Below are 12,863 nucleotides of genomic sequence, written 5' to 3'. Positions count from 1 at the left end.
GACTAGTTCCATTTCCTCCAGTTCCCAAATACTCATCCCTAAAGAATAAAATGTCTGTTTTAAATATTGAGAATAGATGTTTGATAGTGAGCTGGGAGCTTTCAGACTCATAGGAGCTGAAAAAGTAGGTAGTTTCTGATATCAGTCTTATCTTCTGCTCCATGCCGTTTTGCTTTGAAAGTCCTGAAAACAGCGTTAAGAGTAAATGCAACAGTAAGTCCGTACAGAATGCCAGTATAATGGGTACCCAGAGTCCAGCATGCTTGTATGCAACTATAATAATGGTTTCCCAAACTTTTTGATGAATCTATAGCTGAAGCTAGACAGGCTGTTTACATGTAGACTTTGGAGACTTTCTATATATATAGACATTTAAAAACAAAAAAACAATAAAAACTAAAATGTTCAATTATGAAGTTCATACATATACTCTATATGCACCTTTTTGAATTCTAGGTTTGCTATGTGTATTCACGTAACCCATATTTGTTAACTTCAGATTGAGAACTTGCTTTTCAGATTGATCCAAGTATTCTACAGCAGAGTAATTTACTCGCTCAGCAGCTAACTGGAGATCCCAATATGGCTTCACAGAATCCCACCCTCCAGACAACAGAAAACACAGTGCCTGCTAATGTGGTTATTCAGCCTATATCAGGCCTGTCTTTACAGCCTACAGTAACATCTTCAGCTAACATGACAATAGGATCCCTATCTGAGCAAGAGTCTGTGCTGACAACCAATGCTAGTGGTAAGCAGTGTCATAAGTCTTATGCTTTGAATTTCTTAGTTTCAGTCATGGCACTGAGAATTTTTTTAATACCTTGTTTAAAAAGATAGGCATATACTTCTTGTAGCAGCATATTCGGCAAATTCTACAATTTTATCATTGTTAATACTTTTTTCATAATGTAAGCTATATAATAAAAATAGAAAAACATTTATAGTCTTTAGAAATGTATAAAAACTTTGAAAATCTTAACCTTTAGAGGAGTGGATTTAATAGTGGAAACAATTTCTCCTTTAGAGTGCAAGTTCTAAAATCTTATGTTGGCTACATCTTTTTATAGTAAGAATTTAGAATCATATAGATAACATATATATATATAAAAAAGATATACACATATATAAATATAAATCTATATATACATCTATATATGTATAGATGTATATAGTTTTATATATAAATATATTTAGAAAATGTAGTAATTGTTTTAAAAATTGTATGTATTGTAAAGATAGGATCTTCATAGATTTGTTTTTGTTTGTTCTATCTATTTAGGTACACAGGACATCTCTCAAGTCATGACTTCACAGGGTATGGTATCATCTTCAAATGGACAACATGAGATAACGTTGACCATAAATAATTCCAGTTTGAGCCAAGTTTTGGCTCATGCTACAGGGTCTACTACTACAAACTCTTCAGGAAGCCCTCAAGAAATCACTCTTACAATATCTGGTTGGTATTTTTAATAATTTCTTAATGGTACCAGGTCTCCATTTCATAGGCTAGCTATACAGTATTTGAGGATATTTTCCACTTTTCACAGCATTCCTGTGGCGTACTTTTATATACATCAGCTTTTAAAGATACTCCCCAAATTTGCCTATGAAAACAGCGTACGTTTGCTTTGAGGACCTGTTAAATTGGTTCCCTATTTTATTCATAGTCTCGATTCAACAGATATTTCTCAGGGAGAAAGCCTGGATAAGCAGTTCGTATTTCCTTTCCATGCCTTATGTGGTGTAGTATAACTCCTGGGTAATACTGGGATGGGAACAAGCAGCTCGGGGCAGATGTTGGGGTTGAGTTTATATGATCTACATTTACTTAAAGTACAACCATCTGCTAATACGTGCTCTGATCGTTCTTTGAGTTGTACTATTCAGCCTTTATAATATGTAGTTAATACGCTGGCTCTCTTTGAATACGTTTGCACCAACTTTCTTTAGTGCCTCTAAGAGACCGATCCTATTATACAGCATAAATAGCTGTCCACTTCCCCCCAAGACACTTTTTGTATCATTGCATTTCTTTAGTAGAATTCAGTGTAATATTTAGTGCTTCTCTCTTTTCTTTTATTCTCTCTTTTTTTCTTTTCTGTAAAGTGTTTAATATTTTCAAGTGTTGTGGCAATAATGTCCATGTTAAAGTGTCGTGGTTCCGCACCTCTGTGTTTTTTGCTTGTCAATGGATATTCACACATCTAAGGAGAAGGGACTTTAGCTGTGCAACAGCTGACAGAATCTGCCTTCAGTTTCTGCATGTTGGGTGCCTGTTGACGGTTCTGCAAAATTAACACTGATGTTTTTCCAAAAGAGAACATGTTAAATGCAATTCATTAACCATATAATAGATATAAAAAATATTTTAAATATTAGCCCTTAGTTTGCTAGGTTGTATAGGTTCATGAAGTTGGTGACTTGAATATAAGAAAGATCAATTTGTCTAAATATTAATAAGCAGAAGTATCTCTCTGTGTTAGTATCTAGATGTATGGTTATGTGCGTACATAACCACATCTGCATTAAAAATGTTGAACCACTGCATAATGAATTTTGTGCTTTGGTTTTATTTTCTACTTCTCTTATCTCTTATGATATGATCAATTTTTTATTGTCGAAAGTACAGTAGTAGAATAATGTTGAGATACTTCCAGTTATAACAAGATTAATTTCTGTTTAGGCCAAGATCTTATTCAGCATAATTCTGGAAGCAGTGATATGAATAGTAGCTTAAGGCTGACAACACCAACCATCAACAGCCAGAGTACAGGGGCGACATTAACTATAAGCAATGACCAGCTTCTTTCTCAGGGCACTTCACTAAATGCTCCAGGTATGCATAAAATGATCTGCTAAGAAAAAACATAATGTCGTGTTAAAAAACTGAATGGTAGGCCAGATGACTGAACCTGGAATAGTATGATCTTGCACATTACAATTGAGGAACTACAAGGCTTGGGTGTGTTTTCTCACTAGCCTTACATTGTTGTGCCAATTTAAATTATCCACTCCACAGAGTAAGAAAGAAATACAGATGAGGCCTACCCCAGAATATTCTGTAAAATTTTGAGGTTAAGGCATGCTCTTATGTAATGAAATACAGGCAGTTGGGTTGTATCTTGTGTCTCATCTTTTCATTTCTTTGAGACTTATAAACTGAGAGCTGCGAGGCCTCTAGTCACGTTGGAGAATCTATTTTTATACAGGTATCGTATAACAGTTTGATATAGCTAAATAAACTAGCCTATTTAGCTGTTACGGTTTATCAGCCATGTTGTGAAAATGGGCTGGGATTGTTGTGTTGTGGAGTTTGAAGTTTTGGTTTTACTACCTTGAGTCAAAGTAGTCTTTGAGAATTCTGAAAGCAGACAGACTACAGAAATGTGTAACCTGAAATTTCTTCAGGTGTTCTTTTGGCAATGAATATGCCTTCTTACAAAGTTATGGCTTTGCAGTGTGATATACATCAAGCTATAGTTAGAACTATTTTTTCTAATTTTATCATTTGACTGATGGTTTGTGACGTGATTAGTTTAACTGATTTTTTTTTTTGCTTTTGAGACATAGAAGCATAGCAAAAGAGAAATAGAAATGATTAAGTTCAATTAAAATAATAAATTTGCAGCTAGAGCTTATGTAACGGGCTTTTTAACTATTCTACATATATTCCAGAGCTTAGTACAACAGGTGGAACAAACCTTCCTTCAACAACACCCATGTCTCAGTCTACAGTTTCTACACAGAATTTGGTAATGTCTTCATCGGGAGTTGGAGGAGATGGTAGTGTCACTTTGACTCTTGCTGACACTCAAGGAATGTTGTCGGGTGGTCTTGATGCGGTTACACTTAATATCACTTCACAGGTAAGAAATGTTTTTTCTGAAGTGACAGATAAATTAACACTACTGTTTTGAGGGCAGGAATTTGAGATTTTGCTTAAAAAATAATTTTGTATGAGATCATTTTTTTGTGATAAACTGATTGTATGTATGGCTACTGTAAGTAATTCTTTGGAGAGCAAAACCTGACCAAGCCACTTAAAACAAACCATAAACTTAATTTCTTCTAATTGTAGCTTTTGTGTTTTTCCCCTTTAAATGAAAAGGGAGATTGGTAATGAATATTTCCTGTGGGTACTCCTGAATTAGTTCTTACCTAATCACAGAATTGGTAGATAGCACTTTCTCGAGGGTTGGAATGAGTGTTACAGTAAAAATGTTAGAGAAATGTTAGTAGCAATTCTGCTAAGTGTTCAGTACGCACAGAATAAATAATGAAAAAACAATAAGCTTGCTTTAAAATGTCATTTTTTTTCCTTCTGGTTAAATTTAGGCTGTCCCTTTATTCTTTATTGACGTAAAATAAGTCATATGCTGTTGTAATAATTTATGAATTGTTCTGCTGGGAAAGTAGCAAAGGCTGTTTTTTCTCTACTCAGTCTTCAAAAAATACCTTCCAATTTTGATTGCATAGTCCTGTGTGGAAGAGGGTTAAAAATAATTTGATCTGAGACAGAATAGTTGACCTGTGATAATAGGACAAATTATAAAGACCTTGATGTAGGCTTTCCTTGAGGTCCTAACTCCTAGAGGCCTAAATCAGATCATTCTTTTACCTTAAGAATGCTAACCTGAGAAAGTATCATCACTTTAGTTTAATTATACAACATACTGTTCAGTAAACAATATAGTTTAGTATTCCCAAACTTTTTATTGTTTAATCTGGTAAATTTTTTTCTTCTTCCTTGTGGATATACGAGTTGAAGAGTAATTGTGTTTTTTTCACAGCAAGTAATAGGAAAGTGATTAAATTAAGCCCTCTTTAGTAGAGGTAGAGTGATAAGAAATGATGCAAGAACTGTGCAATATGGCTATCATCTCCCAGGTAGCTTTAGCATTAATTTTGTTTTTATTATAATGTAAGATTTTTGTGGTGTCATTGAAAGCTAAAGACGGGGAAAGATTGGGTGAAGGCTTCTTAAATGTTTCTAGTGATGCATTTGTCATTTTTGACGTTAGAGTTAACAAAGCGACATGTAGCTTCATTTCAGACTTTGTAATCATTTAAACAATGTAAAGTTAAGTGTTGATAATTATTAATAAGCTGCTGTTAAATTAATTAGACGTTAAGTCCAATAAAGGAAAATCATATTGGCTACTATGCAAACAGTGTATGTAGCGCAAATCATGATAAATGGACAGGTAGTACATGAAGTTAGTGCATTTCCTGGGGAGATGGAAAAGTCTTTAATAGTAAGAAATAGAAGTAGTGGTGTGATGTTAGTAATTGTGAATCTGAATTGGTAATTTTTTTGATTTCATGTATTTTGGAAGTAGATTTATTTAACAGATTTTTAAAGGGGAAATATTGTGGGAAGACCATGCAGAAAAGCAGAAAATAGGGTTAAAGAAGGTATGATCTGAAAAGACACAGATAAGGGAAGGATGAAACATGCAGCACTTGATGCAAGACTTGGAAAAATTGAACTGCATCTCTGCTTTTACAGGCTTCCAATCATTGTTACCCTTAAGTTGGTAGGTTTAAGATGAGAGGGGAAGAGGAGAGAAAACAGTAACATTTGTTCAAATAGGATACTGGAAAGTGTCTTTTTCTAGGGGAAAAAAAAAGTTTTGAGGTATAAAAATAACATGCTTGACTACAATTAACTGTTTAAATATAATTACTCCTACTTTTTTCCCTTCTCTCTTTCACAGGGTCAGCAGTTCCCTGCTATACTCACGGATTCCAGTCTCGCTAGCCAAAGTGGGTCAGGCTCACAGCAAGTCATATTGGTGAGCCATACACCCCATTCAGCAGCTGCCAACTCTGAAGAAATAACATATCAGGTAGATGCAATGTATTTCTTTGTCTCTTGTGGGTAAAAGATGTTATTAATAAAAAGTATTATAATGATTCTTCTGTATACTGAAGCAGGAAGACTGATGTCATTCCCATTGGGAAGAGGTTTATTTTAACTGCCTAGTCGTCCGGATTGTGCTTAAATTTTGTGTGAAGAACACTTTTTCATATTGAAAAAAGCCAACAAAGGCTTCAGGCTCTGCTGGAGCCAGCAGCCCTCCAAGGCACATGCCCAGAAGTGTAGTGGGGTCACCGCAGCCGTGCTGGTGGGGGTGGCCCAGCCTCTGCCCCAGCACCTCTGAGCTCCTCTGAGGTGCTTTTGCAGTTGTATCAGCAGAAAAAGAAAAATGAGTTAGCCTGCTACAAGGGGGTCAGAGGACGTGGTGAAAGAAGACGTGTAAATGTCTTACATACAATACATCAAGTGTCTCATTGACTTTGTTTTTCCTGTTAAGATTTGTCTTCTGCAATCCCAGTCACCTGCAAAGTGGGATAGTGACTGAGTAGCAGTATTGTGCAGCAATGCTGTGATAGTCAAAATATAACAGTAATGTAAACTACATTTCTGTCTTTCTGGTGACTGTTGACTGACCTTTCAACATTTTGGCCTTTTCCTTGGAGGTTCCAACTAGTTGGAAATGTGCATACATGTATAATTAAATGTGTGTGTGTATCATTCTGTTCAGTATGTATTATATCATTCCTAATTTTGTTACTATTCCTGCTTTCTATTATGGAAAATATTCTACTGTGTTCTGTATCTTTCTCAAGTTCAGTTCATCCTGAATAAGTCATTTAGAGTACTTCCTTTATCTTTTGTATATTTTCATTTATTTCTTTTTATAAGCTTTTGCATTTAAGATTCTTTTCTATCCACGAAGTTCAGCGAGTTTTGTGTTACCTTATTTGAAGAAAGTGAAATTTTTGCGAATGCCATCATTGATTAAAAACAAAAAATAACACAGCAAAATCCCACCCACACCTCTCAACTTTTCATTACAATTTCAGTACTTATGAAATCTTGTGTTGGTAGCTTAGAGCTAATTCCTTAAAGGAAAGAGTTCTTGAAGAATAAACTAACTGAAGAGAAAACATAATTATCCTCTGTAAAAATAGGACACTCTTTGTTGTTTTTGTTGTTGTTGTTTGAGATGCTTTTGTCTTTGAACTTCGTTTGGTGAGAAAAGCATCATCTGAGATGCTCAGGAATATACAAGTATAGGAAAATATTCATATACTCAAACACATTGGATTTTTAGGACATAAATGAATTTGAGCATAGTTACTCTATTTTTTTTCTTAAAAGAACTGTATTTGGTCATTCTTAAGAGCACTGAAATACAAGTTTATATTTATATGCAACTTATGTTTTTCCTTTGCGTTGATAGCTGCTTGCAAGTACTCCAAAAATTGATCACATTGAAAAATAAACAGCTGTTGTGGGTGTGCCTATGTAATTATTTGACTGTTTTGCAAATTGTTATAGGTGACAGAGGTTTCTCCTAATGTGACTAAAAGCAGTCAAGCAGAGAAAGAAAGTCGTGTGCACCAGTGTTTTGAGTGTAGTCAGACGTTCTCTTCAGCCACCATGTTGATGCACCATAGTAAAGAGGTTCATGGCAAGGAAAGAATACACGTTTGCCATGTCTGCAATAAAGCCTTTAAGCGGGCAACGCATCTCAAGGTATTTGGTAATAACAGTGGATCGGTCTGTTAACTCGTTCTTTTGGTTTGGACTTCATGCTAATGAAAGATACCTGTTACCCCTTTCCTTTCCGTTCATAGTCTGTGAGATATGAATCTGAGAGGGAGAGTCTAAATGGTACTGCTTGCACAGATATAGAACTCTTTCCTGGACCACAGTATTTTAATACATATATTGACCTTAGAAAAATGTGAATAATTGTCATGCAAATAGCAATGGCAGAAAAAGATTTCATTTATTTTATTTGCTTATGTATGTCAGCATTGCTTGTCCTGATTTCCAGATAGGCTTTTGTAATCATAGGAAACACTTTACTTTGCACACTACCCTTTGATATTTAGGTGCTCTCTCTTTTGAGCACAATGCAAGGAAGCATTGGTTTTAAAATATCCTTATATTGTTGCGGTTTAGTGATATTTTCTTTGTTTTCTTTAGATTATGAACAACCTGATACTCCTGAATCTTTTCAGAAATTTTAGTTTTATTTTTAATTATGATTATAGAATGTTCTTGTTAAGAGTATCGGGCTGCAGTAGACAAGTGTTCTTTCCAGGCCAGTATCCCATCTCTGAGAGATACTAAAAGGCAGTGGTTTGAAGAAGTGTATTAAGAACAAAACAAACATATAACTTGTCCAGAATTTTTACAGCTTCCCAGAAGTTATAATAGGAAACTTCCAGATCCAGAAGCCATGTCTTAATTAGTATCTCTTCAGAGAGCTTTTCGGGAGACTTCCTGTCATTTTTGTATCATATTTTAAGGAAATATACTCTGGTTGTGAACTTCACCCCCTTGGAGTGAGCATGTGTTACAACAAGATTATTGGTCTGTGGGGAAACTCTCAGAATGCTGTCAAACTCAGTTACTTATGTTTTAGGAGAAATTTTCCAGCAAAAAGTTTTTGGAATACAGTATAGATAATTGTTTAATTAAGTGATGATGAAAAAAAACCACACAAAAACAAAACAAAAAAAGATACCAATCTCTTGTTTCCTTAGAAGTAAACCTTTTCTAGGTTCAGCATTAGTGTGTTAAGACCACTGAAGTTAGAACTGATATTAATGCTTCTTAATAGAATGTGCCATACTTTCATTCTGCTCTCTTACCTGCAAAGACCTTAGTGTTTTTTAATTAATTCAACAGTCTGTTGTTAAGTGGTTCAATGTGCATGTTGATAGTACAGCTCTGTGTGTTGATTGTCTTCTTCTGAGGCCTTCGCTCTTTCAGAATAATACTTATTCAGGTGCTGAGTGTAAATGTCTATGCATCAGGCAAATGAGGGGGAGATGGATGAGAGGGGGAAAAATCCAATACTAACTTACTATGTATAATTGCCCTAAATCCATGTTTGTAAGTGAACAAAGTATTCAAAGAGCACTTCGAATGAATAACTTTGTCATTTTGCTTCGCATAACTAGTGAGGTTACTAATGTATTCAAAAAAAAAAATAAAATAGTCCATACAGTTCTTGACAGAGGTTTTCAGGAACGTAAAGCTACTGATGCCTCAGTCTTACAAAGAGATGATATGCAAATGCAGTGTCTCTTCTAAAGGGAAAAAAAACCTGCAGGCTCCCATTGTCCTCCTGCTTGTCTGCTGATGACTAAGATCCTCTGCTTTTGTCTTCAAAATGTGAATATATTTGTGTTAGATACTGAAGGTTTTTTTAAATGGTTCTAAAACATTATCTTTTTCTCTGCTGGCTTAGGAACACATGCAAACCCATCAGGCTGGACCTTCACTGAGTTCCCAGAAGCCTAGGGTGTTTAAGTGTGATACTTGTGAAAAAGCTTTCGCTAAGCCAAGTCAGCTGGAGAGACATAGTCGAATTCACACAGGTAACATGGGAAATGTTATAAATAAAAATGGGGAAGTTATCTATATTGCTTCTAAGCTGGAGGGGACTAACTGTAAGCTATAGCTTAAGACAACACCCAAAAAATGATTAGTCTTTTGTTCAGTGAGTCAGCCAGAGTTTTCTCTTTCCCCAGTATCATTGTCTGGCAGTTAGCTTTTGGCTGCTCTTCATGGATTTAAAGCAAAACTCCTAATCTCTTCAAGCTATCGTGTTAGCCTTGTCATTTTTCCTTGGTTGGTATCACTTGCCTGTCTTGTGAAGGATAATCTGAGTTTCACCTTTTGACTGGATCTTCACTTTGCACTCTCAGGTTCAGTCTTGCACTTTTTAGTATTACATCTCTGCTGTATAGGCTTGCCTATATATCCAGCTGTCTTGTGCATGCTCTCATTACATGCATCTCAAAATATTAGAACTTTCTTTTCTTTGACTTTGGTAAGTACAGTCTTAATCAAATCCATATGAAATGGTTTGGCTTTTTCGCAGAACTCTTTTCTGGATGTCATTGTACTGTGTTGGATTCTTGTTTATATGCCTTCATTCTCCTCCGTTGCACCAACCACAAACTACCTGTCTTCCCATTCAAGTGACTTTGAGCTGTTCTCAATCACCTTCTCTGCCTGCCCCTATCCCTTTCTCTCTCTTCCTTCTTCCCTCTTCCCTGTCTCTATACCCCCAACCCCTTATTGAGCTATTTATTCCAGTCTCTGGTGAGCATGGAATCTCTGTAATTCTCACCCTGTTTAAAATTTCCCTCCACGTACCTGCATGCATTCTACCATATGTACCAAATGTTGAGAGGGGATGTTCCTCGACTGCTCATTCAGTTTTATCTTCAAAACATTTTTAAATCTTTTGCCAGTATATCATGAGGTCTGCACATAAATGAATGTGGTCTGATACCTGCTTTACCACGAAAAAAAGGATTTGAGAAAAATTATTTAAGAACTCAAAATGTTTGTGGATGAATTAGATCAGGCCTATATAATGTACAGCCTTCTGTGCATTGTCTGATTTGTTCTGGAAGAATGAATTTGCCTCATTTCAGTTGACTAATTCAGCACATGCTTTGTATACTGTCAAAGGTATAAAAAACAGGAACAGTAATTGCAAACACCACCTCATTTACACATCAGTGTTTGACGAGCTTTGGGTTATTAGGATTTGCCAGGCAACTGAGAGCCAGAGGGGCTGCAGATCCTGGATCTGTCTTTTTTCACTTTTTGTTCTCCTACTGTTGAGATCTCTCTAGCAGGAAAAGATAGGAGGGTGGATAGAGAAGATTCATGAACTTAAGATTAATTTATGGTTTGAGGCGTTTCACAAAGGAAATCCTTAGATTTGGGAATCCTGAGAACAGGTTTACAGATGCTGCAGTAGGAGGCATGGATAGATAGAGGTAGTGGGCATTTGCAGCAGTTTGTCAGCTAGCAGCATTTATTACTGCTCAGTTGTAGCTAGTTGTATTTATTCCCATAATACATAGGTGTCTGTAAGCCTGCTTTATAAAAGCTTTTTACACCTGGTTGAAGGTGGTTTCTCATCTGGTTGTGAGAGTAGGCTTTGATTTGATCTGTTACAGCTGTTATGTTTTAGAGGTCTCTGGTGATCCTGTGCATTCTGATTTAACAGGCTGCCTGTGCATGCTTCTCTTTCCTCCACCCCCTACCCCAAGAGAATTTCAGCTGTGGATGAGTGGTGACTCTCTGTGGGAGAAAAACTGAAGAAGGGGAGCAGAGCTTCTTTGTTGTTACAGTGGTAGAAAGGAACATTCTGGTTATAGTGGGGGTGGGAAAGGAGAGCCAGGAGTTACAATGAAAGGAGATTAACCATCTTTAGAATTCCACGATAATTTGCTTTCTGTATAACTGGCTTAAATAATTCAGATTTTAGGAAAAGGGAGTGTTTTGTTCTAAGAGTTCCCCAAATAGCTTGAAATCAGGGAAGAAGCCAGTATCCTTCCTCCCTGCTTTGGCTCATGCTGTCCATTGTAATAGACACAGAGCCCTTCAGGAAGGCTGTGGAGAGACCAGAGTCCGTTTATGCATCTGTTTCTCATAAATCTGTACAATCATAGGGAAAAAAAATCTTCCTATTTTGGAATCATTTATAATATACTCAGTAAGTTGTCAGATATTTTGGGATTTCTTGGACTTGAGTGTTCATAAGCTGGGAATGGCCACAAGCTGCAACAATCCTTGCGGAATTCATTTTTATATTATTGTTGTTTGAAGTTGTAGATTGACTTGCAGCTGTAACATAACATTCTCTTCTGAAAGAATGACTACTCTTTTAAAAATCCCTTAAGAAAAATGAGTGAAAATGTGCTGCAAATAAATCTTTAGATAGGTGCTCTTACATACACAGGCTTTCCTATCAAAGTTTAGGAAAGCCCATCAGTTTAGACTTAGAAATGATTCTTGTCTGTGAGAAACTGATACCTATCTTGATTAAACACTTTTAATGATTTATAATGGGCAATACCTACTGAATCTGTGTGGCCTAAAGAAAATCACATTGTCTCTATGAGTAAAATCATAGATTCATCTAGGTTGGAAAAGACCTTCAAGATTACTCTAGTCAAAAGTATCTGAGGAAACAGATTTTCTACTTCAAACTAGTGAAATTGTTAACAAAAATACAAAGAACACCTCTGTGCTGCAGTTTTCATTTCTATGTCAGTCCCCTTTCTGATCTATAGTCTGAAGACACACAAAAAAATACACAGGCTGCATGCTACATACCCAGAAAACCTGTCAGCATTTTTGCTGAAAAAGCAGATCTTTCAGTGGAGGAAGGAACTTAGGTTTTAAAGTAATTGATAACTGTTAAATCTGAGTATCAAGGTGGGTGGGGCTTTAGCCATAATTTTGCCACTACATTGAAGATTTGTAATGCTCTGGAACTTAATTTCTTGAGAGTTTTCCTTGAAGTGATGCTTTGCACATAGTTATTTTCAGTAGTGTTGTTGGAAACACCATGTAGTGATTACATTATTGAATGGATTTATCAGAGCAGTCTTCCAAAAAACTTTCTTTCGGACATATATGAGAGTCCCTTTATTTGGCAGGTTAGCAGAAAAAAATATTTTGCAAGGCTGCCCACTTTTCCCTCAAAATTCAAAATTAAAATATATAAAAAGCTTTGTTTTCAAGATCTAGGGATGTATTTCTATATTTGGTAGCTGAGTTTGTTGTATGAACAATAGTCCTCTCTCTTCAGCTTGCCCACCACCCAAATCTGTCTTCCCTCTGCCTATCTTAAGAGTATTGTTTGCATCACTGTAACATACGTTAGCGTAAGCATCTGAAGTCCTCCTGGGGTAGGGGCATCTTAATAGAAATATACTTGTTACATTCATATACTTCTATTAGGATCCCTTTTCTCCCCCCAAGAACACAGAAATCACAGAATTATTCCAAGTAGATCCCT

At 36.0% G+C, this 12,863-nt stretch overlaps 1 protein-coding gene across 6 annotated transcripts in view; it reads left to right on the top strand.

Annotated features, from left to right (window-relative positions):
* The window catches only part of ZNF236 (zinc finger protein 236), a 75,115-nt gene that overhangs the window by 56,242 nt on the left and 6,010 nt on the right, over positions 1-12,863 (top strand). For 5 of the 6 annotated variants that reach the window (XM_066992717.1, XM_048079259.2, XM_048079256.2 and 2 more), the window contains 7 exons: positions 520-751; positions 1,283-1,462; positions 2,690-2,842; positions 3,682-3,872; positions 5,724-5,855; positions 7,355-7,552; positions 9,282-9,411. In XM_066992717.1, coding sequence (XP_066848818.1) covers positions 520-751; positions 1,283-1,462; positions 2,690-2,842; positions 3,682-3,872; positions 5,724-5,855; positions 7,355-7,552; positions 9,282-9,411 — 1,216 coding nt within the window. The remainder of the gene's footprint in view (positions 1-519; positions 752-1,282; positions 1,463-2,689; positions 2,843-3,681; positions 3,873-5,723; positions 5,856-7,354; positions 7,553-9,281; positions 9,412-12,863) is intronic. The other variant, XM_048079258.2, reaches the window with a different exon arrangement.

The sequence above is a fragment of the Anser cygnoides genome, chromosome 2 (genome assembly GCF_040182565.1).
Source record: "Anser cygnoides isolate HZ-2024a breed goose chromosome 2, Taihu_goose_T2T_genome, whole genome shotgun sequence".
Lineage (NCBI taxonomy): Eukaryota > Metazoa > Chordata > Aves > Anseriformes > Anatidae > Anser > Anser cygnoides.
This window is presented reverse-complemented; position numbering and strand designations above follow the sequence as displayed.